This window comes from Ranitomeya imitator, chromosome 1 (assembly GCF_032444005.1).
Source record: "Ranitomeya imitator isolate aRanImi1 chromosome 1, aRanImi1.pri, whole genome shotgun sequence".
Classification (NCBI taxonomy): domain Eukaryota; kingdom Metazoa; phylum Chordata; class Amphibia; order Anura; family Dendrobatidae; genus Ranitomeya; species Ranitomeya imitator.
Window position 1 is genome coordinate 289,993,419 of NC_091282.1, and position 26,006 is coordinate 290,019,424.

Below are 26,006 nucleotides of genomic sequence, written 5' to 3' on the forward strand. Positions count from 1 at the left end.
CGACAGCATGATGCTGCCACCACTACCATGTTTCATTATGGGGATGGTGTTCTTGGGGTGATGAGCTGTGTTGGTTTGGCACCAGACATAGCATTTACCTTTGGTGGCCAAAAAGTTCAATTTTGGTCTCATCTGATCACAGCACCTTCCTCCATACATTTGGGAAGTCTCGCAAGAAAAGGAAAAAAAATTGTAATTTACGCACAAAAATTGTAATGCTTGTTATGAGCGTTACAATTTTGTGTGTAAGTTAAAGGTTTTTTTTGCCCGTTCTTCCATGAAGGCCACCTCTATGGAGTGTATGGTTTATTGTTGTCGTACAGACAGATAGTCCAGTCTCTGCTTGGGATCTCTGCAGCTCCTTCAGAGTTACCTTTTCGTCTCTGTGCTGCCTCTCTGATTAATGACCTACTTGCCCGGGGTGAGAATTTTGGTGGGCTGCCCTCTTGGCAGGTTTGTTGTGGTACCATGTTCTTTCCATTTGAAGATAATGCATTTGATGATGCTCCGAAGATCATCAGAAATTGAGATTTTTTTTTTTTTTTTATAGCCAAACCCTGACTTGTACTACACTGTGTGCAGAATTATTAGTCAAGTTGTATTTTAGAGGATTATTTTTATTATTAACAACTATGTTCTCAATCAACCCAAAAGACTCATATCAATGCTTAATATTTTTGGACGTTGGAGTGTTTTTTTTTTTTTGTTTTTTTTTAGATTTGGCTATCTTAGGAGGATATCTGTTTGTGCAGATAACTATTCCTGTGCAGAATTATTCGGCAACTTAAAGGGAACCTGTCACCCCCAAAATCGAGGGTGAGGTAAGCCCACCGGCATCAGGGGCTTATCTACAGCATTCTGGAATGCTGTAGATAAGCCCCGGATGTATCCTAAAAGATGAGAAAAAGAGGTTAGATTATACTCACCTGGGCAGGCGGTCCGGTCCGATGGGCATCGCGGTCCGGTCCGATGGGCATCACGGTCCGGTTCGATGGGCATCACGGTCCGGTCCGGCGCCTCCTATCTTCATCAGATGACACCCTCTTCTTGTCTTCACGCTGCGGCTGTGGTGCAGGCGTACTTTGTCTGCCCTGTTGAGGGCAGAGCAAAGTACTGCAGTGCGCAGGCGCCGGGAAAGGTCAGAGGCCCAGCACCTGATGTAGAGCATTTTTCTTTTTTTCTGTGCATTACATTCACATCACATGAAAAGGTAAATGCCAGGTTTCCAAGCAACGTAAGGGAAGCCAAGGCTGGAAAATATAAATAAGAGAACAGCTCAGAGAAGGGAATAGTCTTGAAATCCATATTTCTAGAGTAGGTAAATATACATATTGAAAACCGGTAAAGATTGTCTCATTGGCACGTTGCATGAGATGTTATGACTAAGTGTCCTGAAGTATATAACCTTGTGACCTAAATCAAGTGGCTTGCTTTATTTTATTATTTTTCTTTTAGGAAATTATGCAATGGGACAGCTGGTCCGAAATTTGCCTGGAGGGCAACAGCGTCCTGCTAAGAATCTGGAAGAAGACACTGTGGTTGCTGTCCTGAACACTATCCATGAAATTGTCACAGACAGCTCTGAAAATGCCCGTTCCCTCATCCAGACACAGGGAATTGAAAAACTTATAACTATAAATAAATCCAGGTAACTAAAGATGAACCCAGACATGAGAAAAGCAGATGAGTTAAGTTGGCCTCAGCGAAGGCAGATAAAACTTTAGCTTTAGAAAAGGTGGAGAGCACATGAAATCTAATTTATAAAGCTGAATGTGTGTGTGTATGTCCGGGATTGGCATCTGCACCGTCTCAGCTACAGCCATAAAATTTTGCACAGTCACACATCTGGACTCCAAGAGCGTCATAGGCTATGTTGTGAGGCGAAATTTTAACCCTGCGCGTTCCAATTCACCAAACAATTTTGCCCCGATCTACATAATGGGGGAAAAGTGAAAGGAAAAGTGTTGGAGGCAAATTTACAGCTACCAGATGTGAACAAACACATACACCAACCTCGCCACATAAGTCGAAACACAAAAGTCGCCGCTGAAAACTCGCCCATCGCAAAACACGCCACGTGTAAAACTAGGATCACGCAAAACTCGCCACACGCGCAAAACTCACCTCATGGAAAACTCGCCACACGCTGAAAAATTGCCACATGCACAAAAGTTGCAACACATGCAAAAGTTGCCTCACACAAAACTTGCACATACTCAAAACGCACTACACATAAAACTCGCCATGCGCAAAACTTGCTGCGCAAAACTTGCTACACTAACCTGTCACATGCAACTCAACACAAAAAGTTGCTAGATGCATGTCGCCACACAAAACTCAACACACACAACTTGACACATGAAACTTGCCCTAAAACACACACAAGTCTGGTATTATCCTTCAAAAATAAAAATCTGATTAATAAGCAGACAAACTACAAGAGCAACAAATGTACCATATAGGAAATACGGCAGCTGTCAGTCACATGACCTGTCTATTATGTGTATGTGTGAGCTAATAAATCCCCAGCCAACAGGAAGCCCTCCCCCCTGGCAGTATATATCAAGCTGCCAATTTAGCTTAAAAATACTGAGCAAATAACGTGTGAACGAGGTCTAATACAGGAGGAGATGACACACAGATACAGTGGGGCAAAAAAGTATTTAGTCAGTCAGCAATAGTGCAAGTTCCACCACTTAAAAAGATGAGAGGCGTCTGTAATTTACATCATAGGTAGACCTCAACTATGGGAGACAAACTGAGAAAAAAAAATCAGTCTGTTTTTTTATCATTTTTTTTGCATATTGTGGAAAATAAGTATTTGGTCAGAAACAAACAATCAAGATTTCTGGCTCTCGCAGACCTGTAACTTCTTCTTTAAGAGTCTCCTCTTTCCTCCACTCATTACCTGTAGTAATGGCACCTGTTTAAACTCATCAGTATAAAAAGACACCTGTGCACACCCTCAAACAGTCTGACTCCAAACTCCACTATGGTGAAGACCAAAGAGCTGTCAAAGGACACCAGAAACAAAATTGTAGCCCTGCACCAGGCTGGGAAAACTGAATCTGCAATAGCCAACCAGCTTGGAGTGAAGAAATCAACAGTGGGAGCAATAATTAGAAAATGGAAGACATACAAGACCACTGATAATCTCCCTCGATCTGGGGCTCCACGCAAAATCCCACCCCGTGGGGTCAGAATGATCACAAGAACGGTGAGCAAAAATCCCAGAACCACGCGGGGGGACCTAGTGAATGAACTGCAGATTGCTGGGACCAATGTAACAAGGCCTACTATAAGTAACACACTATGCCACCATGGACTCAGATCCTGCAGTGCCAGACGTGTCCCACTGCTTAAGCCAGTAAATGTCCGGGCCCGTCTGAAGTTTGCTAGAGAGCATTTGGATGATCCAGAGGAGTTTTGGGAGAATGTCCTATGGTCTGATGAAACCAAACTGGAACTGTTTGGTAGAAACACAACTTGTCGTGTTTGGAGGAAAAAGAATACGGAGTTGCATCCATCAAACACCATACCTACTGTAAAGCATGGTGGTGGAAACATCATGCTTTGGGGCTGTTTCTCTGCAAAGGGGCCAGGACGACTGATCCGGGTACATGAAAGAATGAATGGGGCCATGTATCGTGAGATTTTGAGTGCAAACCTCCTTCCATCAGCAAGGGCATTGAAGAAGAAACGTGGCTGGGTCTTTCAACATGACAATGATCCAAAGCACACCGCCAGGGCAACGAAGGAGTGGCTTCGTAAGAAGCATTTCAAGGTCCTGGAGTGGCCTAGCCAGTCTCCAGATCTCAACCCTATAGAAAACCTTTGGAGGGAGTTGAAAGTCCGTGTTGCCTAGCGAAAAGCCAAAAACATCACTGCTCTAGAGGAGATCTACATGGAGGAATGGGCCAACATACCAACAGCAGTGTGTGGCAACCTTGTGAAGACTTACAGAAAACATTTGACCTCTGTCATTGCCAACAAAGGATATATTACAAAGTATTGAGATGAAATTTTGTTTCTGACCAAATACTTATTTTCCACCATAATATGCAAATAAAATGTTAAAAAAACAGACAATGTGATTTTCTGGATTTTTTATTTCTCAGTTTGTCTCCCATAGTTGAGGTCTACCTATGATGTAAATTACAGACGCCTCTCATCTTTTTAAGTGGTGGAACTTGCACTATTGCTGACTGACTAAATACTTTTTTGCCCCACTGTATATACTATATACAGGAGGAGATGACACACAGGTATATACTATATATAGGGGAGATGACACACACATATATACTATATACAGGGGAGATGACACAGGTATATACTATATACAGGAGGAGATGACATACAGGTATATACAGGAGGAGATGACACACTTATATACTATATACAGGAGGAGATGACATACAGGTATATACTATATACAGGAGGAGATGACACATAGGTATATACAATATACAGGAGGAGATGACATACAGCAGGTATATACTATTTACAGGGGAGATGACCTACAGGTATATACTATATACAGGAGATGACATACAGGTGTATACTATATATAAGGGAGATGACAAACATGTATATACTGAGGGGAAAATGAGAGGTGTGAGGTGAAAATGAGGGGTGTGAGGTGAAAATGAAAAGGTCGTGCAAAATGAGGAGTGAGGGAAAATAGTGGAGTGATCGGAAAATGACAGATGTGAGGTCGAAATGACAAGTGTTAGGGGGAAAATGAGAGGAGTGAGGGGGAAAATGAGGAGTGAGGGGGGAAATGAGAGGAGTGAGGGGGAAAATGAGATGAGTGAGGTGCTATAACTAACCACAGATATTTACTATGCCCAGGCAACGCCGGGCTCTTCAGCTAGTATACTATATATAATGAAATAAGTTCAGTATAGAAGCTGTGCTGATAAATACAACTGCACCTTGTATACGCCCATACGTCACTTCCAGCCCAAATTACTGGGAGAGACACTCCTGCAAGTGTAAAGTCTGAAATATGGATCAGGCTGGAAGCTGCATATCAAAGGATCTGAAAATTAATAAAGGAATGAAAACTGTCAGTGCTTGCCGTTAGGTAATGCACTAACATAATAAAAAAAAAAAAAAATGTTTTCATGTTAAAGCTGTCCAAAACCTTTAAAGCATGCCTCCAAATATTCATTAAAAGCCTATTATGTTTTGCGTCTCTGTGTGCAAATGTAAGATTCTAAAGTAGAATTAATAAATGACATTTAATTCTGATCATTAGTATTGTAGATTCGGAGAAGATTTTGTAACAGCCTTGACTCGGATTCAAGTAATCAAAATGTATTAATAATTGGTGGCAGTTTTGTAGAAACTGACCAGGCGGCAGCTCCACTGCATCTGTAACATGGCATACTGAGAACTTTCTGTTCTGAAAGGCTTCGTATACATACTGCAAAGTTTCTTATATTATTAGTTTTTTCTTCTTTTGGGAATGAAAATAGTATATTTGTACAGAACAGTATAGCTACAGGGGTGAACATTTAATTACTGTTAGGCTACGTTCACACTAGTGTTGTGCGCCGCTGCGTCGGCGACGCACAACGCACCGAAAAACGCGTGCAAACGCACGCAAAAACGCTGCGTTTTTCGACGTGTGCGTCGTTTTTTGACGAAAATCGGACGCAAGAAAAATGCAACTTGTTGCGTTTTCTTGGTCCGACGCTAGCGTCAAAAAAGACGCACGTGTCGGAAAACGCAACAAGCAAAAACGCATGCGTCCCCCATGTTAAACATAGGGGCGCATGACGCGTGCGTCGCCGCTGCGTCGCCCGACGCTAGCGCGACGCACACTAGCCGAACACTAGTGTGAACGTAGCCTTACCTGTGCACAAAAGGTAAGAAGGGTCCACTAACGCCTCCAAAAGCAGATGGAACAGTGCATTATGATGAGCTATTTGACTGCAAAGGACTCATATATTGTTCTTGCACAGGGGCCCTTTGGTTTCTATGCCTGTCATTGTATAGCTATGTTTGCAGTTTGGTGGTGAAAACAATAATGACGTCTTGAATCTTCTGCTATATTATTCAGTCAGTGTCCAAGAGAGGTGAAAGCTGCCTCCCACGTCCTACAGATGATCTGGAGCTATAAGGAACTCCGCAGTGCTCTTCAGAAAGAAGGATGGAACAAGGCAAACTTCCAGGTAAACATTTTTCATGATGATCTGCTCCTGCTGGTAATTTAAGAACGGAGTTCAAATATACTAAAGTAACATTTTAAAATATTGGCATGATCAAACTGGTACTTTAACAGTGATGTTGGTAGTATGATGTTGCTAGAACAACCCTTACCATTACAGAAATATGCTGATTTACAAAATGATCTGTTATGTCAGACCCTTTCTACACATTATAGTTTTGTATACTCCATTTTTCTCAAACTGTTGGGATTTTAGATTTAAAGGGGCATCCTGGCAACAAGAAGTTTTCACCCGAACGATCAGTGGGCAGTCTTACCGTGGATATCTCCACTGATCGCCTTTTTTGTATTAATCGATCTCTGGCAGCCCAATAAAAACTGAATGGGGCTGCAGGGCACTGTCACTTTATTCAAACTAAGGACAAAAGTGTTATGGTTTATTTGTTGGACCCATTACATTAAAGGAAACCTGTCAGGTCCCCCTTGCCCTCCAACCTAGCACCATTCACTTATGTATCAGTAAATTCCCTGCTTAACCAGCCCTGTATAACGTTTTTACGTAAAAATTAGGTTTGAAAAACATTTATATTTTTTCTGTTTTCTATGTAAATTAGGGCTTTGACCAGTTGATGAGGCGTTGGTTGCCCCAGACTAGTCAGCCCTCTTTCCATGTTATCACACACCTTTGGGCGTGATAACATAATTTGTAGAAGCTGTCTTCATCGCCAGACCCTACAAATCTCGCGCATGCTTACCGCTCATTTCGGCAGCATCTCTGCAGACGGGTGTACGCTTCCCGGCTTCAGAGACACAATGCGCATGACCGGACATTCAGAAGATGGCTTCCATTCATGCGGACTGCGCCTCTGAAGCCGGAACACCGTACACCTAGGGGCTGGTGATTACAACAGCTCCAGTAAATTATCAGGGGCATGATAACATGGACTAGTCCGAGGCAACTAGCGCCCCATAGATTAATCAAAGAACTAATTGGCATAGAAAAATGCTTTTTAAACCTAGTTTTAACCTAAAAATGTTAGGCAGGAAATTTACTGATACATTAATAAATGGTGCTGGGTTGGAGGGCATGGGGACCCCGACAGGTTCCCGTTAAAGATGACCTCTTTAACTAGTCCTTGCCAAGGATGTATCTTATATGTCCATGCAGGCTGGCAAATCAGTCGCCAAAGGAGTATGAGATATGTCCTGCCTGTTAATGGCCATGTCTCCACCTGAATCGCAGCTACAGCAGTAAAGTTAATTTTGAAGTTGGGGATTTTAATCTTCAAAGTGAGCCTAGAATTGCCACTGTAGTTGCATGTGCCTGCAGCGGTCATTTCCATTTCACAATTTAACCCATGATATTGCTGCTTATGTAGTGACTACATAGCTTAGTTTTCAAAGTGAAAAAAATAGAAAATAACTTGAATTTACAGCAACATTAGGATAAAATTCCAATAGTTTATCAATACATATTAAGGGACAGTGAGCAACGCACATAATAACCGTTGGTGAGCTCAATAGTTCTTAGCAGTGGTCTGAAACCATGACTCTCATCATGTGTTAATAAACTTTTGGACTTTTAGCTAATGTTTCCGTGAAGCCGTTTATTTTCTTTTCAGTGGTTGCAGTTGAAACGTGCTCCTGTGGCCTCCCAAGTTTCTGCTATTCATGCGTTTGGTTTATTTATTTTACTCACTTATACATCACCATTATTTCCGCAGTGTTTTGCAGACCTTGTCGGCAGTGTGCCCACTGGGGCTCACAATCTAATTTCACTATTAGTATGTTTTTGGAGTGTGGGAAGAAACCGGAGTACCCGGAGGAAACCCACGCAAACACAGGAAGAACATACTTTGAGTCCATTAATCGATCCTATGAGATTCAAGTCACTATTTCTTCAGTGCAGTTTAAGACACTTAAAATCCCCCCCCCCCCCGCCATTCCCTATTCCTGATTTCCGTCAATGTGAAGGAGGAGGTGGGGAGCTGACAGGCTGCAGGAACAGGAGAGAGCTCCTATTTTTACATAGGATATCATATATAAATGTAGAAAAGGGCAATTTACATTTGATTTTTTCTTCTAAACATAAAAAATGAAACAAAAGTTAATTTTTTGGTGCCAATTTCAAGAGGGCCCCCCATAATCTAATATCTATAGAGACTAGGACAGTCCAACTGACCATCTTGTCTTCTGTCAGGAAAATTATTGAATTTAAACCCACCCGATCTCATTTTTTTTTGAAGGGCGAGAAGGGATGGAGTCAGGAGCACCAGAGCGGTCTCATACCCTCTCCTCATGAAATAATTGACTGCGCTAAATATACAGTTAATCTAAGAATCCAAGAAAAAATGACTCTTATATCCATTTTGTTTTTAGTCTTCAGTCTTAATAATAGTTTACTTTTACCTCTTTGCTTCAATATAAATACTTTAGTCTGCCACATCAACGCTTCCAAAGGGATCAAAGGGTAATGGAAAGTCTGGATTTGATGACAGCACTCTTCCGCTAGTGGACAAAAATCAAGGTGAGAAACACTGTACAATTAAATTTTATGGTTGAGCCTCAGAAAGATTTTCCATGTTTCTGTGACTGATATTTTTAAAGTGTAACCGTCATTTTAATTTTATTTTTATTCCATAAATCAATCGTACATGTAAAAAAAGCAACTTTGTAATATATGTGATCAGAATAAGTGGCTCCTCCAACTCCCCCTCCCTTCCACATAGAATCCTATCAGTAGCAGTCACCATTTCCTATCTCAGTAATGGGAAAGTCTGTCATCACTGACTACAGATTTTACCTCAGAATCGAGAACGTCTGAGATTTCATAAATCTCATGCAGACACATTGGTTTTATTTTCCTGACCGATTTGGAAAACTGCTGCATTTTTGCAAACTCTATGTCACTTATTTCAGAGTTTTTTATCTGCATATTTGCTGCATTTTTTTCACCCATAGGAAACAATTGCTAGTGCAAAAAAATGAAGATATCCGTTTTTGGTGCAAAACCTAAGAAAGTTAAATCATCCTTTTTTTGGGCCCACTAAACTTTATCAACATGCACATGAAACATCAAAAAGTAGCAATAAAAACTCAGCAAAAACTCTGCAAAACCGACTTTTTTGTAAGCAGATTCTTTACTGCCAAGAGAGCAGGTTTTGCCTGTGGAAAAAAACATAGCCATTAGAAGATTTTATGACCATTATTTATTGCCACTAGGCATCTTGCGGAGAATCTCCTCATTGCCACCTTCTATTTCACCCCATCCTGACATTCTACATGTATATAAATATGTAATATATTTGACTGTTTATGAAAAGAACCCACAAAAATTACCCAATTCACCAGGTACAGATAGGGTTTTTTTTTTTACAGATCGGGTTAATCCTGGGTGCTCATGTAAAGCACTCCAATTAAAATCCATAAATGCTATTTCAGTCCAGGCGTAGGGATAGTGCATAACATCTTTTTTTGAATATCGAATAAAAACTTTTTGTGAAGATAGAAGAGCATGTAAATGGGGTACAGAGAAGATTTTATGCTCTATAGCTGGATGAAAGGTCCATTCTTGGCATGTCTATGTTATCAAATCTATGAAAATATAAAATAATTTAATCCACACAATTAGCCCCTTTAAAAATGAAATATGTAGGAAAAAAGTATTGGAACTCCAGAGTTGCTGATTTTTGACCCGTGCACCTCACTCCCTCAAACAATGTGGTAGAAAGTATGTAAAATGTTGTATTTGCCCTAAAATACACTGCTCAAAAAAATAAAGGGAGCACTTAAACAACAGAATATAACTCCAAGTAAATCAAACTTCCGTGAAATCAAACTGTCCACTTAGGAAGCAACACTGTTTGACAATCAATTTCACATGCTGTTGTGCAAATGAAATAGACAACAGATGGAAATTATTGGCAATTATCAAGACACACTCAATAAAGGAGTGGTTCTGCAGGTGGGGACCACAGACCACATCTCAGTACCAATGCTTTCTGGCTGATGTTTTGGTCACTTCTGAATGTTGGTTGTGCTTTCACACTTGTGGTAGCATGAGAAAGACTCTACAACTCACACAAGTGTCTCAGGTAGTGCAGCTCATCCAGGATGGCGCATCATTGCGAGCTGTGGCAAGAAGGTTTGCTGTGTCTGTCAGCGTAGTGTCCAGAGGCTGGAGGCGCTACCAGGAGACAGGCCAGTACACCAGGAGATATGGAGGGGGCTGTAGGAGGGCAACAACCCAGCAGCAGGATTGCTACCTCAGCCTTTGTGCAAGGAGGAACAGGAGGAGCACTGCCAGAGCCCTGCAAAATGACCTCCAGCAGGCCACAAATGTGCATGTGTCTGCGCAAACGGTTAGAAATTGACTCCATGAGGATTGCCTGAGTGGCCGACGTCCCCAGATGGGGGTTGTGCTCACAGCCCAACACTGTGCAGGACGCTTGGCAAATGTGACAGACGTGCCAGAGTCTGGAGACTCCGTGGAGAGCGATCTACTGCCTGCAACATCCTTCAGCATGACTGGTTTGGCAGTGGGTCAGTAATGGTGTGGGGTGGCATTTCTTTGGAGTGCCACACAGCCCTCCATGTGCTCGCCAGAGGTATCCTGACTGCCATTAGGTACCAAGATGAGATCCTCAGACCCCTTGTGAGACCATATGCTGGTGCGGTTTGCCCTGGGTTCCTCATAATGCAGGACAATGCCAGACCTCATATGTAGCTGGAGTGTGTCAGCAGTTTCTGCAAGATGAAGGCATTGAAGCTATGGACTAACCCGCCCATTCCCCAGACCTCAATCTGATTGAACACGTCTGGGACATCATGTCTCGCACCATCCACCAATGTCACATTGCACCACAGACTGTCCAGGACTTGGCAGATGCTTTAGGCTATGTGCACACGTAGAATGGACCTCTGCGGATTTTTCCGCAGCAGATTTTAGAAATCCGCAGGTAAAAGGCTCCGCTGCGGAATCCGCACAAAGAATTGACATGGTGCGGAATGTAAACCGCTGCGTTTCCGCACGTTTTTTTCCGCAGCATGGGCACAGCGTTTTCTGTTTTCCATAGGTTTACATTGTACTGTAAACTCATGGGGAACTATTGCAGATCCGCTGCGGATCCGCAGCAAAATCCGCAACGTGTGCATATAGCCTTAGTCTAGGTCTGGGAGAAGATCCCTCAGGAGACAATCCGCCACCTCATCAGGAGCATGGCCAGGCGTTGTAGGGAGGTCATACAGGCACGTGGAGTCCACACACACTACTGAGCATCATTTCCTTGTCTTGAGGCATTTCCACTGAAGTTGGATCAGCCTGTAATTTGATTTTCAGCTTTGATTTGGAGTATCACTCCAAATCCAGACCTTCATGGGATATTAATTTTGATTTACATTGATCATTTTTGTTTTATTGTTCTCAACATATTCCACTATATAATGAATAAAGATTTGCAACTGAAATATTTCATTCAGTGATATCTAGGATGTGGTATTTTAGTGTTCCCTTTAGTGTAGTATCAATAAAATTAGAGCTTGCTATGTAAAAATAAACCATCAGCGCTATTGGCAAAAAATAGAAAAAGTTGAGTCCCAGAAAAATGTCAACAATTTTTTTTTTTTTTTTTTACGAAGTTCTGAATTTTTTTAAACCTGTAACTTTTAACTAAACTATGTAAATTTGGTATTATTGTAATCATACTTTCGTGAAGAGTTCTCTTACCTGGTAAATTTGAAATGCTACAGCATGCACTATACACTGATTTAAAATGTAGGCAATTCAATTTATGCACAAGTGCAGCAAAGTCTCCATTCTGGCAGACATATAGCCTTGCGTTTTTCTAGAATTAATTTCCTCATGTATTGCCTTAGGGTTTACATTGTATTGTAATTCTGCCTTAATTCTTTGCTTCCATGTTGGTTTCTTCAGAACCACTTTGGCTACGAACAGATTTGCCATATCTGCAAAATAAACGTCAGTAATACATACAAGATGCACATATATGGCGACTCAAAATCAAATTACTCAAAATAAGGAGAACTAAGAGTCAAAACTAGCCACAGAATATAATAATAATAATAATAATAATTTTATTTATATAGCGCCAACATATTCCGCAGCGCTTTACAAATTATAGAGGGGACTTGTACAGACAATAAACATTACAGCATAACAGAAATACAGTTCAAAACAGATACCAGGAGGAGTGAGGGCCCTGCTCGCAAGCTTACAAACTATGGGGAAAAGGGGAGACACGAGAGGTGGATGGTAACAATTGCTTTAGCTATTCGGACCAGCTATAGTGTAAGGCTCAGGTGTTCATGTAAAGCTGCATGAACCAGTTACCTGCCTAAGTATGTAGCAGTACAGACACAGAGGGCTAATACTGCATTATATATAACAAAGATAATATTTATTAAGTAAATTAGAACAAAAAATACAGATAAATAATAATCACTGATAGCAAGTGCACAGCAACTGCATCCTAAGGTACATCCGTATCACCCAGGTATGCAGGACAGGGCCCAATGTGACAAACAATACATATGATGAAAAAAACACATTAAGAACCAGGTATCATCCACACATGGGCTAGATCATCTAAGACATATGGTGATCTTAAAAGGAGTCTGCACGCTGTGCCCACATAGTAAAAATATCACCTATGCCTACTGGTATACACATCAAAAAGAGGTACAAGTGGATTAATTACCCATGTGTTCAAGGGAGAGTCCTGTCCGGCTCCTGGGTGACGTTCCCCAACGCACGTTTCACGTACTGTCTTTACCGCTTCATCAGGGAACCCTGTGGCTAGTTTTGACTCTTAGTTCTCCTTATTTTGAGAGATTTGCCATATCTGTTGTTTACACCTTTTTTTATAAGTGGAAACCACTTTGGAAGATTTATCAACCATAACTTAATTACACTTTACAGGAAACAAGAAATCTGGAAGTCGTGACATGATTCCCATGGGGGAGCTTGGCCCTGGTAAGCAAACAACGGAAGGGAGGACACAATTCTTAAGAGAATGACCATTACCTTTTACTCTTTTTATAAAGTCGTCAAAATTGTCTTATGTTAAAGGGAATCTGTCAGGAGTTCACCTTCCAAACGATTTACATGTGTACGTAACACTTTCAGGCTGCCGTCACACTAGCAGTATTTGGTCAGTATTTTACATCAGTATTTGTAAGCCAAAACCAGGAGTGGGTAATAAATGCAGAAGTGGTGCATATGTTTCTATTATACTTCTCCTCTAATTGTTCCACTCCTGGTTTTGGCTTACAAATACTGATGTAAAATACTGACCAAATACTGCTAGTGTGACGGCAGTCTCAAAGAGAAGTCCAGCAGTACCTTTACATGGCCAGTCCGTTACTCCATTACTAAGAAATCAGAGTTACAATTGCTATGCAAATGAGATTGTAGTATACTACATATACTATATAGTATACTGTATATGTATATCAGGAGTATACACTTACTATTCCATTACTACATGGGCATGTATATGAAGTCAATCTGGCATTAATTCTGCTTTATATGGGACCCATGTTCTTTTCTGTGAGTTTGAGTGTATATATAGTATACTGGCATCACAGACTTGGCCTTATCCTGGATCTCATCATACCTAACAGACCGGACATTCAGCGTCTCCCACTCACACACCACCTCCTCACCTCGCCCACTATTTGTTCCACAAGGTTCAGTCATTGAGCCCCTGCTCTTCTCCATTTACACCTTTGGACTGGGACAGCTCATAGAATCTCTTGGCTTTCAGTATCGCCTCTATGCTGATGACACACAGATCTACATCTCTGGACCAGATATCACCTCCCTACTAACCAGAATCGCTCAATGTCTGTCCACTATTTCATCCTTCTTCTCCGCTAGATTTCTGAAAATTAACATGGACAAAACAGAATTCATCATCTTTCCCCCATCTCACGCAACCCCCCCCCCCCAACGAACCTATCCATTACAGTAAATGGCTGCCCACTCTCCCCAGTCCCACAAACTCACTGCCTCGGGGTAATCCTTGACGCTGACCTCTCCTTCAAACCACATATCCAAGCCCTTTCCACTTCCTGCCGACTTCAACTCAAAAATATTTCACGAATCCGTACATTCCTCAACCAAGAATCTGCAAAAACCCTAGTGTATGCCCTCATCATCTCTCGCCTTGACAACTGCAACCTCCTGCTCTGTGGCCTCCCCTCTAACACTCTCACACCCCTCCAATCTATTCTAAACTCTGCTGCCCGACTAATCCACCTGTCCCCCCACTATTCCCCGGCCTCTCCCCTCTGTCAATCCCTTCACTGGCTCCCCATTGCCCAGAGACTCCAGTACAAAACCCTAACCATGAAGTACAAAGCCATCCACAACCTGTCTCCTCCATACATCTGTGACCTCGTCTCCCGCTACTTACCTACACGCAACCTCCGATCCTCACAAAATCTCCTTCTCTACTCCCCTCTTATCTCCTCTTCCCACAATCATATACGAGATTTCTGTCGCGTATCACCCCTAATCTGGAACCCTCTACCACAACATATCAGACTCTCGCCTACCATCGAAACCTTCAAAAAGAGCCTGAAGACCCACCTCTTCCGACAAGCCTACAACCTGCAGTAACCACCGATCGACCACACCGCTGCATGACCAGCTCTATCCTTGCCTACTGTATTCTCACCCATTCCTTGTAGATTGTGAGCCTTCGCGGGCAGGGTCCTCTCTCCTCCTGTACCAGTTATGACTTGTATTGTTAAAGATTATTGTACTTGTTTTTATTATGTATACCCCTCCTCACATGTAAAGCGCCATGGAATAAATGGCGCTATAACAATAAAAAAATAATAATAATACTATAGGAAGTGTGGAATAAATTATGGCCCCTTCAGGAATTACCACATACAACATACCACATGTTGTATGTGGTAATTCCTGAAGAAGGGGCCATAAGAGCCCTGAAACGCGTTGAATAAACCACTGTTTTAAGTCTACTACCAACTGAAACCTCTTCATTATTACGGCAGCGCGGATTTAATCCACACTTCCTATAATATACTGCTTCATATGGTCGGTGACCGGCTTGTGGATCTGCGGCAGCCGAAATCTTTACATGCCTGCTTTCAGCTTCACCAGGTGAGTGATTGTCTTGGTGATTCCCTTTTTCCCTTCAAATATTATGCAAATGAGATTGTAAGACTATGGTAAATCTAAAGTTTCTGTCACTCAAGCTCTGCTCCCCACCCTGCGTTTCCTCTGCTTGACTGACCTCAGCTATGAGGTGTGGCTTCAGGCATAGGAGCTGTCAGCTAAGCAGGAGGAGGTGACATAAGTCGGGGAATAGAGCTGGAGTGGCAGAGGCTTCAGACCTACCATTGACTTTTACATATCAATTAAAATCCTGATTTCTCAATAATGGAGGAATGGACTGTAAACTTGTCTTTGAAACAGCTACATGCGTGTGTAAATAGTTATGAGGAGAGTGAAAATCCTGCTGACAGATTCCCTTTAACTCTGTGTTGTACGGCTGTACTATGTGCATGAGTGCCAGCATTTAACGCTCACTGCATGTCTGGATATAAAATGTTTCTAATAATTTTCATCAATGGTTCTGGTAAGCTTGACCTAATTTAACAGATATCCTCATCACAAATAGCACCATCTCTGTCAGTAGTGCAGTCGAAAGATAAGTTTGTCTAAAATGCCCATTTATTGTGGGGATTGTAACATTTTGCTCTTTGGAATGGTATGTTACATAATACCCATTTATATCATGTCTGTTATACTGATGTTCATTGACCGTTATTATTTACACACGCCCCTCTATTGTCAAAAGTGGCACAAGTCTATAGTTTTGTATGACAGATCCTTGCTTCTGTTATTGTAATAAACCATGATTCATATGTGAAAAGAGCCCTATACTGATTTATGAGATTTTTCTTTCAACGCCTTAATACTTGCCTAGACAAGGGTTTATAGATGTAGTTTGACTCCTCCCCAAACATCGTATAATGAAAATAGAGAACATCAAGCTGGCCTAGAAAGTCATATCAATTTTTTTTTTTTTTTTTGCTTTTTTTTTCCTTAGATGGATATTCCACTATTGATCACAGAGACAAAGAGCGCAAATACAGATCAAATGAAAACATGGGAGATCTGTCAGAGAAGGAGCCCTTAAAGGTAACTTATCAGCTTTCCCATTGAATTGCATGGGTGGAGGTCTAACCTGCGGAGCAGCTGCACAGTCACTTGCTGGTGTATTGCATATCACACTTAACGCTGGAGGATGTGTTATTAATTGACCTCAGCATATTTGCCTTCCTTAAAATGTGTTATTCTGAGAAACTAAGTAGAGACATCCTTCCAGAACAATGCTGGATTCACACATCCATCATTCTCAGTCCTTCATTTACAGGTAGTGTGATATGAGGCTGAATTTGCATCAGTAGATCTACTGCAATTCAGTAGATTGTACTTGGACCGTGAATGACTGACGTGTGAAGCCAGCCTAAACATGAAATACTTTTTCCGACAAAAATGTAAAGGCTTGACCTCATCCTTTTTACAAACTTACATTGATTTCCTAGGTTTTTTTGTTTTGTTTTTTTTTCATTTTAAAGTTGTACTTTTTTCTTCTTTTTTTCATGATATAGCCCTCATTTAAAAAGGATAACCATGTAAGTTTAATGACATCCACTAGGTGTCACTGCCTTAGTATGAATGTGCTGAACATAAAAAGCAAATGAGAATAGTTGGCTAAGTATAGCAGTGTACTTAAAGGGAACCTGTCACCCCCAAAATCGATGGTGAGGTAAGCTCACCGTCATCAGGGGCTTATCTACAGCATTCTGTAATGCTGTAGATAAGCCCCCGATGTAACCTGAAAGAGGAGACAAAGAGGTTAGATTATACTCACACAGGGGCGGTCCTGCTCCAATGGGTGTCTCAGATCCGTAACAGCGCCTCCATCTTCATTTCATGACGTCCTCTTCTGGTCTTCATGCCGCGGCTCCAGCGCAGGAGTACTTTGTCTGCCCTGTTGATTGCAGAGCAAAGTACTGCAGTGCGCAGGCGCCAGGCCTCTCTGACCTTTCCCAGCACCTGCGCACTGCAGTACTTTGCTCTGCCCTCAACAGGGGAGACAAAGTGCGCCTGCGCCAAAGCCGCGGCGTGAAGACCAGAAGAGGACGTCATGGAATGAAGATGGGAGGCGCTGTTCCGGACCTGAGACACCCATCGGAGCAGGACCGCCCCTGGGTGAGTATAATCTAACCTCTTTTTCTCCTCTTTCAGGTAACATCGGTGGCTTATCTACAGCATTACAGAATGCTGTAGATAAGCCCCTGATGACGGTGAGCTTACTTAGCGGTAAAATAGCCATAGAAATTAGGGACAAGCCAATTCTTTTTTTTTTTTTTTTTGCTTTATTTGCTTGCAACAAATTGCATCAAACTTAAGGAAAAGCTATAATAAAAAATGACCTCTTGTTTAAATCAGGTTTTTGTATTGCATATTTTTTGGACAATTTTTTATGTTTCCATAGTTTGACGATTTATATTAAACATCTTGCAATTGCTCTGGCAACTAGGCCTTTTAAGACTCTGACTTCTTATTTCAGGAAACACATGTACTTATATCATAATGATGAACAGACCCTGTTCACTACGATATAAGATCCTTTCACTGCTCATATGGAGCCTGATGTAATGTAAACTCTTCCTGCATGGACCGGAAGTAACACAAAAGCCTTCTTTTAAACTAAAGGTTGTTTTCTGATGATGCCTTCTCTTAGGCTATGTGCACACGTCGGAAGAAAGGTGCAGAATTTTCTGCACAAAATCCGCATCTCCTGGCAGAACCCGCAGCTGCGGATTTGCCGCGGTTTTTATGTGGATTTTGCCACTGCGGATTTTAAACATGGAAGGGTGCAGAAACACTGCAGATCTGCACAAAAGAAGTGACATGCACTTCTTTGAAATCCGCAGCAATTCCGCACTGATTTTTCCTCACCATCTGCACAGCTTTTTCTTAATCCCATTGATTTACATTGTACTGTACATCACAGTGCGGATCTGCAGCGTTTCTGCGCCGAAAAATCCGCTGCGGATCCGCAGCAAATCCGCATCGTGTGCACATAGCCTTAAACTTGTAGATGGTTACTGGTGTGGGTTAGCTAGTGGCAGGATATAGAAGGGAAGAACTGTAGAGGGGCAAAAGCGTGCACAATAGGCAGACCTGGTGGTGATGTGTGATGGGACAACACTTGTTAAGTGTGAAAATCTGCTTCTACCCCATGGCTGGAGGAGATAACGTTCAGATGTATTTTTACCAGAATGGAGAGAATCAACGTAGGCGGGCTGCGGTGAGAGAAATGAGGAGCCTTGGAGCTTCAGAGATGGTATTTATTAGTACCAATGCCTTTTGGTGCCGGACAGATGCCTTTCTCAGGCTCAAAAAAATAAATAAATCTCATTTGTTTGTTTTTTTTACCTTATGGAAAGGCGCGGCCCCCTAACGTGAATCTCTCCATTCTGGAAAGTGGCATCATATAGGCTCCTGGTTGTTGGTAAAATGCATTTGTGACATATAAAATGTGTAAGAATATTAACTGATCTAAAGGAATTTTTTTTTATTATATTGAAAAATTATTTGGCAATATTGAACGAATACAAACGATTTATAGCAGCATGCAACAAATATCCATACACTGGTTAATTGGTGTCAGGTCACCACATCCAGGTGAAAGAAGTGTGTGTGACAAGGGTTTCAAAGGGTTTTAGATGCAGTTTAACTTTGGCCCAAAGCTTAAGGTACCGTCACACTCAGCGACGCTGCAGCGATATAGACAACGAGCCGATCGCTGGAGCGTCGCTGTTTAGGTCGCTGTAGAGACATCAAACACAGTAACTCCAGAACGATGCAGGAGCGATCCAGTGACGTAACGGCGACTCACTTATCGTTCTCGCTGGTTGTTAGCTCCATGTAAAACATTGCTGGCATCGTTGCTTTTGCTATTAAACATGACGATACTCGCCGACCTGACCACCATATAAAGTTCTGGACCTCTAGCTCCGACCAGCGATGGAACAGCGGGATCCAGATCGCTGCTGCGTGTCAAACACAACGAGATCGCTATCCAGGACGCTGCAACGTCACGGATCGTTGTCGTTCTCGTTGTAAAGTTGCTGAGTGTGAAGGTACCTTTAGTCTGCACAGTCTATTGTAGTTACCTGCCCTTGTGAAGAAGGTTCAAAGTGCTGTCTTGTAAATGTCACGTGTAGATGTTGTTTTTTTTTGTATTGTATCTTGCTGTGATATGTTACATATTTTAAAATGCTACTCAAATTTTACATAGGAATATTGCATTGCTCTTTTGCTATTGATTTGTCACTCCTTTCAACCTGTCACATAATTAACTCCTTTCCTTACAAGCCTTGGTTGGCATTGCACCTCTCCTTGCATTAATATCTGTTTTGCTCTCTTCTTTCCTTTACTGCTGCTGCAGAATGACTCAAATAAGAAACACATTACCCGGAGTAACAGGCCTACTGTCAATCTGGTGGATGCACGTGACACTAAACCGCAGCCTGTTGACTCCTGGGTCTAATTTTGCATGCATGGTAGGTCTGTCTAATGTCTTTGTGGGAACTTGGTTTTGTAACTTTTCACCACTCAAGGTATAATTTATTTACAAATTCACTAAAACCAAAGAAGATTTTATTTCTCACCGATGCATGGTCTGTTGGATTCCGAAAGCTTTGAAATGTACTCTTCCTTTCTGTCCTTTTTCCCTTTTTATCTAACCCGCTTAGTTTACTGTCTTTGCTCACCGTAAAAAGTGTGATCAGCATGTACTACAAATGCCAATCTCAACTTCTATTTCTAAATGTCATTAAATTTTCAATTAAATGGAGTTGAGGTGCACTACCAAACACTGCCCTGGGATAAGAGTGGTGCTGCTTCTTCGAAAGAGAAAAAAGTCAGATTTTTTATTTTTCATATTTCTGATAGAATCACGTAAGTCTTCAATCTTGATAAAAGCTGCATAAGTACAGTCAAAACAAAAATAAACTATTTTCTTTGATAAGCTTTCATGATTACTTATGTAGGGATCTTGATAATAACGATCATAAAGGGAAGATTGAAATATCCTATGAGAGGTTATCTTCATCTTTCAATCTAGTGGATAGTGATAAATGTTTAGGCTTGAATACCCCTTACATGGAAGTTTACCCAAGGTTATATTTCTGTACAAATTTTGGAGGCCGTTCTTTCCATCTCCCAAATGGAAGTAATTTAATTTACCCAACTGCATTCATCATATAGAGTCTGAATTATAGACCACTGCCATAACTTGTATATTTTATTTTTTACGTTACAATTTCCGCTTGACTTAACCATTCTTTCTCCAATGTACTTTGTTTTTTTTCTCTCACAGGGATAATCTTGCGGTGATTCTTTTTGAGAAGACATTTTTATGTTAATATTTTTTTTTTAATCCCGACCAAGAATCACTCCTTTTTATTATACATCGGAGGAATCATTGCCCACCACTGCCATAATGTTTTCACAGAAGGACCATTTTGGTAAGAGACTGAATGAAAACTGCCATCTGCTGTGTGACTGAGAACCAAACTATGTGATCATCGCCAAAAACCGCTGTTGCTTCATTTTACTTCAGAACTGAATCTTTTTTAGTACATATGTATAGTATATATTCATAAAGTAACATTCCCTTTGAAGCTTTCTGCACCTTGCGCCATTTGAAGAAGAATCACCTTTTTTGATGGAAAGTCGGGATGGTGCAGCTTGGACTAGAAGATAGAAAGAAGGGAATTGTTTTTATTGGACGCATTTTCTGCACGAAAAAAAAAAAGCCCCAAAACTTTGAGGCAATGACTTAAATTGAGCACTTTTTCCATTTTTGTTTTTTTGATTTGCTTCCTCAGCTTGAACTGTGGAAAAAAAAAAAGTTTTGTGGTCTGAGGTGCATATAATTTTAATTTTCTTGCTATTAAACGATGGGAATATCATAAGGATTGTGGTTTTCACCAAGGTGGAGTAAGCTGTAAGTTGCTGCATGGAATGAGAAAGTGGAGGAAAAGAAAAAAGTAAAAGTTAGATAGCGTCTGTACTGTAGACCCTGATGATTTTGTCCTTTTTAGAAAGTATCTGAATGTGATGTAAGGCATTACATGCCGGCAATAGAGCTCCATCCCCAGGTCATTTGAGTTCTGACTATGAAATGTGTTCTACACTGGCATCATTCTGTCAAATACTCAACCTTTAGCAAGACTTTTCTTACGACATGCATGTCATTAACTGGAATGCAGTGTGAGCTCATACATATACTTACCGGACATTATTTTATACATGATCCCTAGTGGGTTGTACAACGAAAATATATATATATATATATATATATATATATATATATATATATATATTTATTATACGTGTCACGGGACCCCCTACAGCTGGTTTAGCCGGAGCCTGCGGCTGCAGTACATTTCTCTCTGGTTGCAGCCTGTGTGTAGAAAATTCTGCTGTATGACTATTTTTGCCTTTTTTCTCGTGCTTTCTCTCTTCATTCACTTTTCAACAAGATTTCACAGACCGATCAACCATCTACGAACTCTCTGGAAATCTTTTATCTATTCTTATCTTGCAATCGCCTCAACTGTTTTAAGATCTTTTACCATGAACGCATTGCTGCAATTCTAATCCTTTGAATTAAAATAAGGAATTACGTTTACTGTTGACATTTAATGGATTTTCAGTAGGTGCTCAAAAAGAAAATCAGTAACAGAGGGTGAGGTGTTCATTCTTTTCTTGTGTTTGCAGGGATGGGACTGGGTTGTTTTTTTTTACATTAATGTAATATTTCATGCTGTACTAAACTTAATGTACGTAGATGTTTTCTTGGATGTAAAAAAAGAAAAAAAATCAAAGCGGTCAAGATCATCTTACTGGTCGCCATCTGTTAATGTGATTTGTATGGGGTCAACCTGCACCCTTGTAATCCTTAAATTAATCAAGACGTTCTGATGTGAATGCAATCAATTTATCTGGTTTTGATGCAGACAATTCTTGTGTACCATATTGAATTCTGAATAATAGCTTAATCCACTACCTATTGCAGGATGGTTGTCTTGTATACAGGGCTGCAGGTCCCCCCCAGTCCTTAGATATGGTGTGCTGTCCAGACACACATGTATCCTACTCTAAACTTCAACATTTACAGATCCATACGCAGTCATATGATGGCAGCACTTTTATGTTTTTGTAGCCTCACTTATTCTCTTAGAATATATTACTATACTTTCAAGAGAACATTGGAACTATATCAGAGACATACACTTTGAGATTGTAACTATACCTGAATAGAGAATTGAATCTGCGTTTTAACATCTGTATGATAAAGTATTTTCTAAATGACTGTTAATATCTTTAGCATTATTCCTGTGAACAGTGGAATTTGCGCTGTCTTTGCCTTGCAGGTCGGTTTTCATTTGTGGTTGTATGAGAAGCTTACGATTTGGTAGGTTCACATATGAATAATTTCACCCTATTGATCCAAGCTTTGGGTTATGGGTTCAATAACGTATCAATCTAAATGCAGATAATCTATGTTTTTAAAATCTTTGAACTGCCTGTAATACCCTGGCCAGAGGGGGAATAATACAGATTTGCAGACCGCTTTTTTGAGATCCTATGTGAGATCTGTGAATTGTCATGAAGAGTCATGTGACCAATTCTACATAACAGATGGGGGTCAATTGTAAAAAGGGCAGACCATAACTCATTCAGAGTTGGATTTTAAGTAGACAGCTTTGTAGGAACATGACAGCATACAATTTTGTACCTATATCTAAGTGCCATATGGCGATAGTAGCCTATATCCTTAATGTCTGCTCATAGTACTCTGAGAATACTACTGTATTTCTGTGACTGAGGTGATTTGTCAGAAGTGCCATTCTCAATGTTCTCAGAACTGCCATGCAGAATATGAGCCCAGATCAAGCAGAGCTCGTTACCTCAGCAGAAATATGTGTGCACTGGAAGAGACTTTTGGAAATAGAATACTTTTGGATACTGGACAAAGTAATCGTGAGATAAGGCCTTTAACGATATCGGCAATTTTGTCTTTCAATTGTGGTTATAAACTGGAGACAGAACCATTCATCTTCTGTTCTTGGTTTCCAGTGTCTAAGGCTACGTTCACACTAGCGTTATGCTAGTGTGCGTCGGGTTAGCGTCGTGCGACGCAGCGGCGACGCACGCGTCATGCGCCCCTATATTTAACATGGGGGACGCATGCGTTTTTGTTTGTTGCGTTGTGCGACGCATGCGTCTTTTTTGCCGCAAGCGTCGGACCAAGAAAACGCAACAAGTTGCATTTTTCTTGCGTCCGATTTTCGGCAAAAAACGACGCATGCGTCGCAAAACGCAGCGTTTTTGCGTGCGTTTTGCTGCGTTTTTGCGTGCGTTGTGCGTTGCGTCGCCGACGCAGCGGCGCACAACGCTAGTGTGAACGTAGCCTTAGCTAGACTTTTAGTAATCCTGATCGCCAAGATTTAAACAGGTCCACATACTCTGCAACAGTGAATAAAGGTCTGACCATAGTAATGTCTTTGCTGCATGTTACAAAGATTCAAAGGGTCCTAGAGATTTTTTTTTAAAAGCGGCAAGATAGCAGGGGATGCATTAAGATGGCAAAATAAATCCTACACACTCGAGGAAGCCTTTGCCAATTCGTTGATCTTACCACTCTCTTGGCTGTCCTGCATTGGATGTTTCTAATACCCTCAGGTAATCTTTATAAAAGCTAATCGCTGTCCTCTGTGATCAAAAGCCAACCATGCTGCCATCACCCATGTCACCAGTGGTTGGACAACCCCTTCAAGATTTCATACAGCTAAAATCTTCATACAATTTGATAAACTGCATGAATGGCCCTACAGGGATTGTACGCACCTCATTTCCTAGCTCTATAGGTACCTAATTTATAATTGAAGAAAAATGTTTTGGTATACCACACAATAATTTATATTCACAGGGTTAATGGTCTTTTTCCTCCAGAGCTATAGATCTTGTTTGCTTTAAATCATAATTGTATAATTGTTGTAATAAACCTTATGAATATCTGCTGCCACTTAAAAATCAAATCTAATTTCAACTGACCTGAATATTTAAAAAGTTAGGCCATCAGTGAAAAGTAGTGGCCAGTCCCTAAGTGGGAGTTTGACACCTGGCATTTCCACCTACTCTAGGGTCATTCCATGTCAAGTGAACCAATGATTTTTACCACTATATTTTTAATTCTTTTGAGATTTTGTTATTTGGTAATAGTGTGTCAGAGAATGCAAAATGTGAAGAAGAAAAAATTCTAGATTTTTTTTTTTATTTTTTATTGATTTTCAATCGGAAAAAGTGCGAATTTCAGTGTTGCCTGCCTCTACATTTCTCCCCTTAACTCAGGCTAGAAAAAAGATAGAGAAACAAAATAAACCCCATTCTACTCAGAACTGTACAGGCTTTCACCAGATATGTCACAAGAGTATCTTTGATAATATTTTAGCTGTGCGATCGCAAGCGCAATACTTTAAAACGCATTTCCGAAAAAAACGTTTAATTTAAAAATTTCAAATACTGCACATGTGCCTGCTATGCTCCTAGCCACATCTGTACCACAATACAAGCTGGGATCGTGATGGGATCATATTTTAAAAAATAAAACTATTAGTGTCAATTTGAAAATCTTGCATTCAGATCTGTTCAGCCTGTGGTCTAACAGTGTGGGGTCTATATTTACCAAATAATCCATGATTTTTAGATATTACTGTATTATTTTATTATGTTACAGCTTAGAAGCAGGAGAGGACCGAGGAGAAAGCTTTGTTAGGGCTGAGAATGACCAGGGGTAGACAGTAAAAATGCAGCGCAGATGACAGGCCAGCAGCTCCAACCTCCAGAGGCAATATTCACACCAAATCTTAATACCCAGGCAACTCCTCAAATGGAGGGAGAAAAATATTCTTAACCCCTTCATGACCCAGCCTATTTTGACCTTTATGACCTGGCCGTTTTTTGCAATTCTGACCAGTGTCCCTTTATGAGGTAATAACTCAGGAACGCTTCAACGGATCCTAGCGGTTCTGAGATTGTTTTTTCGTGACATATTGGGCTTCATGTTAGTGGTAAATTTAGGTCGATAATTTTTGCGTTTATTTGTGAAAAAATGGAAATTTGGCGAAAGTTTTGAAAATTTCACAATTTTCAAATTTTGAATTTTTATTCTGTTAAACGAGAGAGTTATGTGACACAAAATAGTTTAATAAATAGCATTACCCACATGTCTACTTTACATCAGCACAAGTTTGGAAAAAAAAATTTTTTTTGCTAGGAAGTTATAAGGGTTAAAATATGACCAGCGATTTCTCATGTTTACAACAAAATTTACAAAACCATTTTTTTTTTTTTAGGGACCACCTCACATTTGAAGTCAGTTTGTGGGGTCTATATGGCTGAAAATACCCAAAAGTGACACCATTCTAAAAACTGCACCCCTCAAGGTGCTCAGAACCACATTCAAAAAGTTTATTAACCCTTCAGGTGCGTCACAGCAGCAGAAGCAACATGGAAGGAAAAAATGAACATTTAACTTTTTAGTCACAAAAATGATCTCTTAGCAACATTTTTTTTTCCCAAGGGTAAAAACAGAAACGGGACCCCAAAAGTTATTGTACAATTTGTCCTGAGTACGCCGATACCCCATATGTGGGGGGGATCCACTGTTTGGGCGCACGACAG

The 26,006-nt window shown here is 40.8% G+C and overlaps 1 protein-coding gene across 18 annotated transcripts in view; it reads left to right on the forward strand.

Annotated features, from left to right (window-relative positions):
• Window positions 1-21,225, forward strand: part of ARVCF (ARVCF delta catenin family member) — a 1,214,127-nt gene extending 1,192,902 nt beyond the window's left edge. For 16 of the 18 annotated variants that reach the window (XM_069756268.1, XM_069756252.1, XM_069756181.1 and 13 more), the window contains 8 exons: window positions 1,456-1,648; window positions 6,071-6,182; window positions 8,615-8,705; window positions 13,116-13,169; window positions 16,282-16,373; window positions 16,847-16,870; window positions 19,699-19,813; window positions 20,632-21,058. In XM_069756268.1, coding sequence (XP_069612369.1) covers window positions 1,456-1,648; window positions 6,071-6,182; window positions 8,615-8,705; window positions 13,116-13,169; window positions 16,282-16,373; window positions 16,847-16,870; window positions 19,699-19,800 — 668 coding nt within the window. In that variant the 3' untranslated portion in view covers window positions 19,801-19,813; window positions 20,632-21,058. Of the gene's footprint in view, window positions 1-1,455; window positions 1,649-6,070; window positions 6,183-8,614; window positions 8,706-13,115; window positions 13,170-16,281; window positions 16,374-16,846; window positions 16,871-19,698; window positions 19,814-20,631 lie in introns of all 18 variants that reach the window. The other 2 variants (XM_069756285.1, XM_069756319.1) reach the window with 2 other exon arrangements.
• Window positions 21,226-26,006: the final 4,781 nt, after the last annotated feature.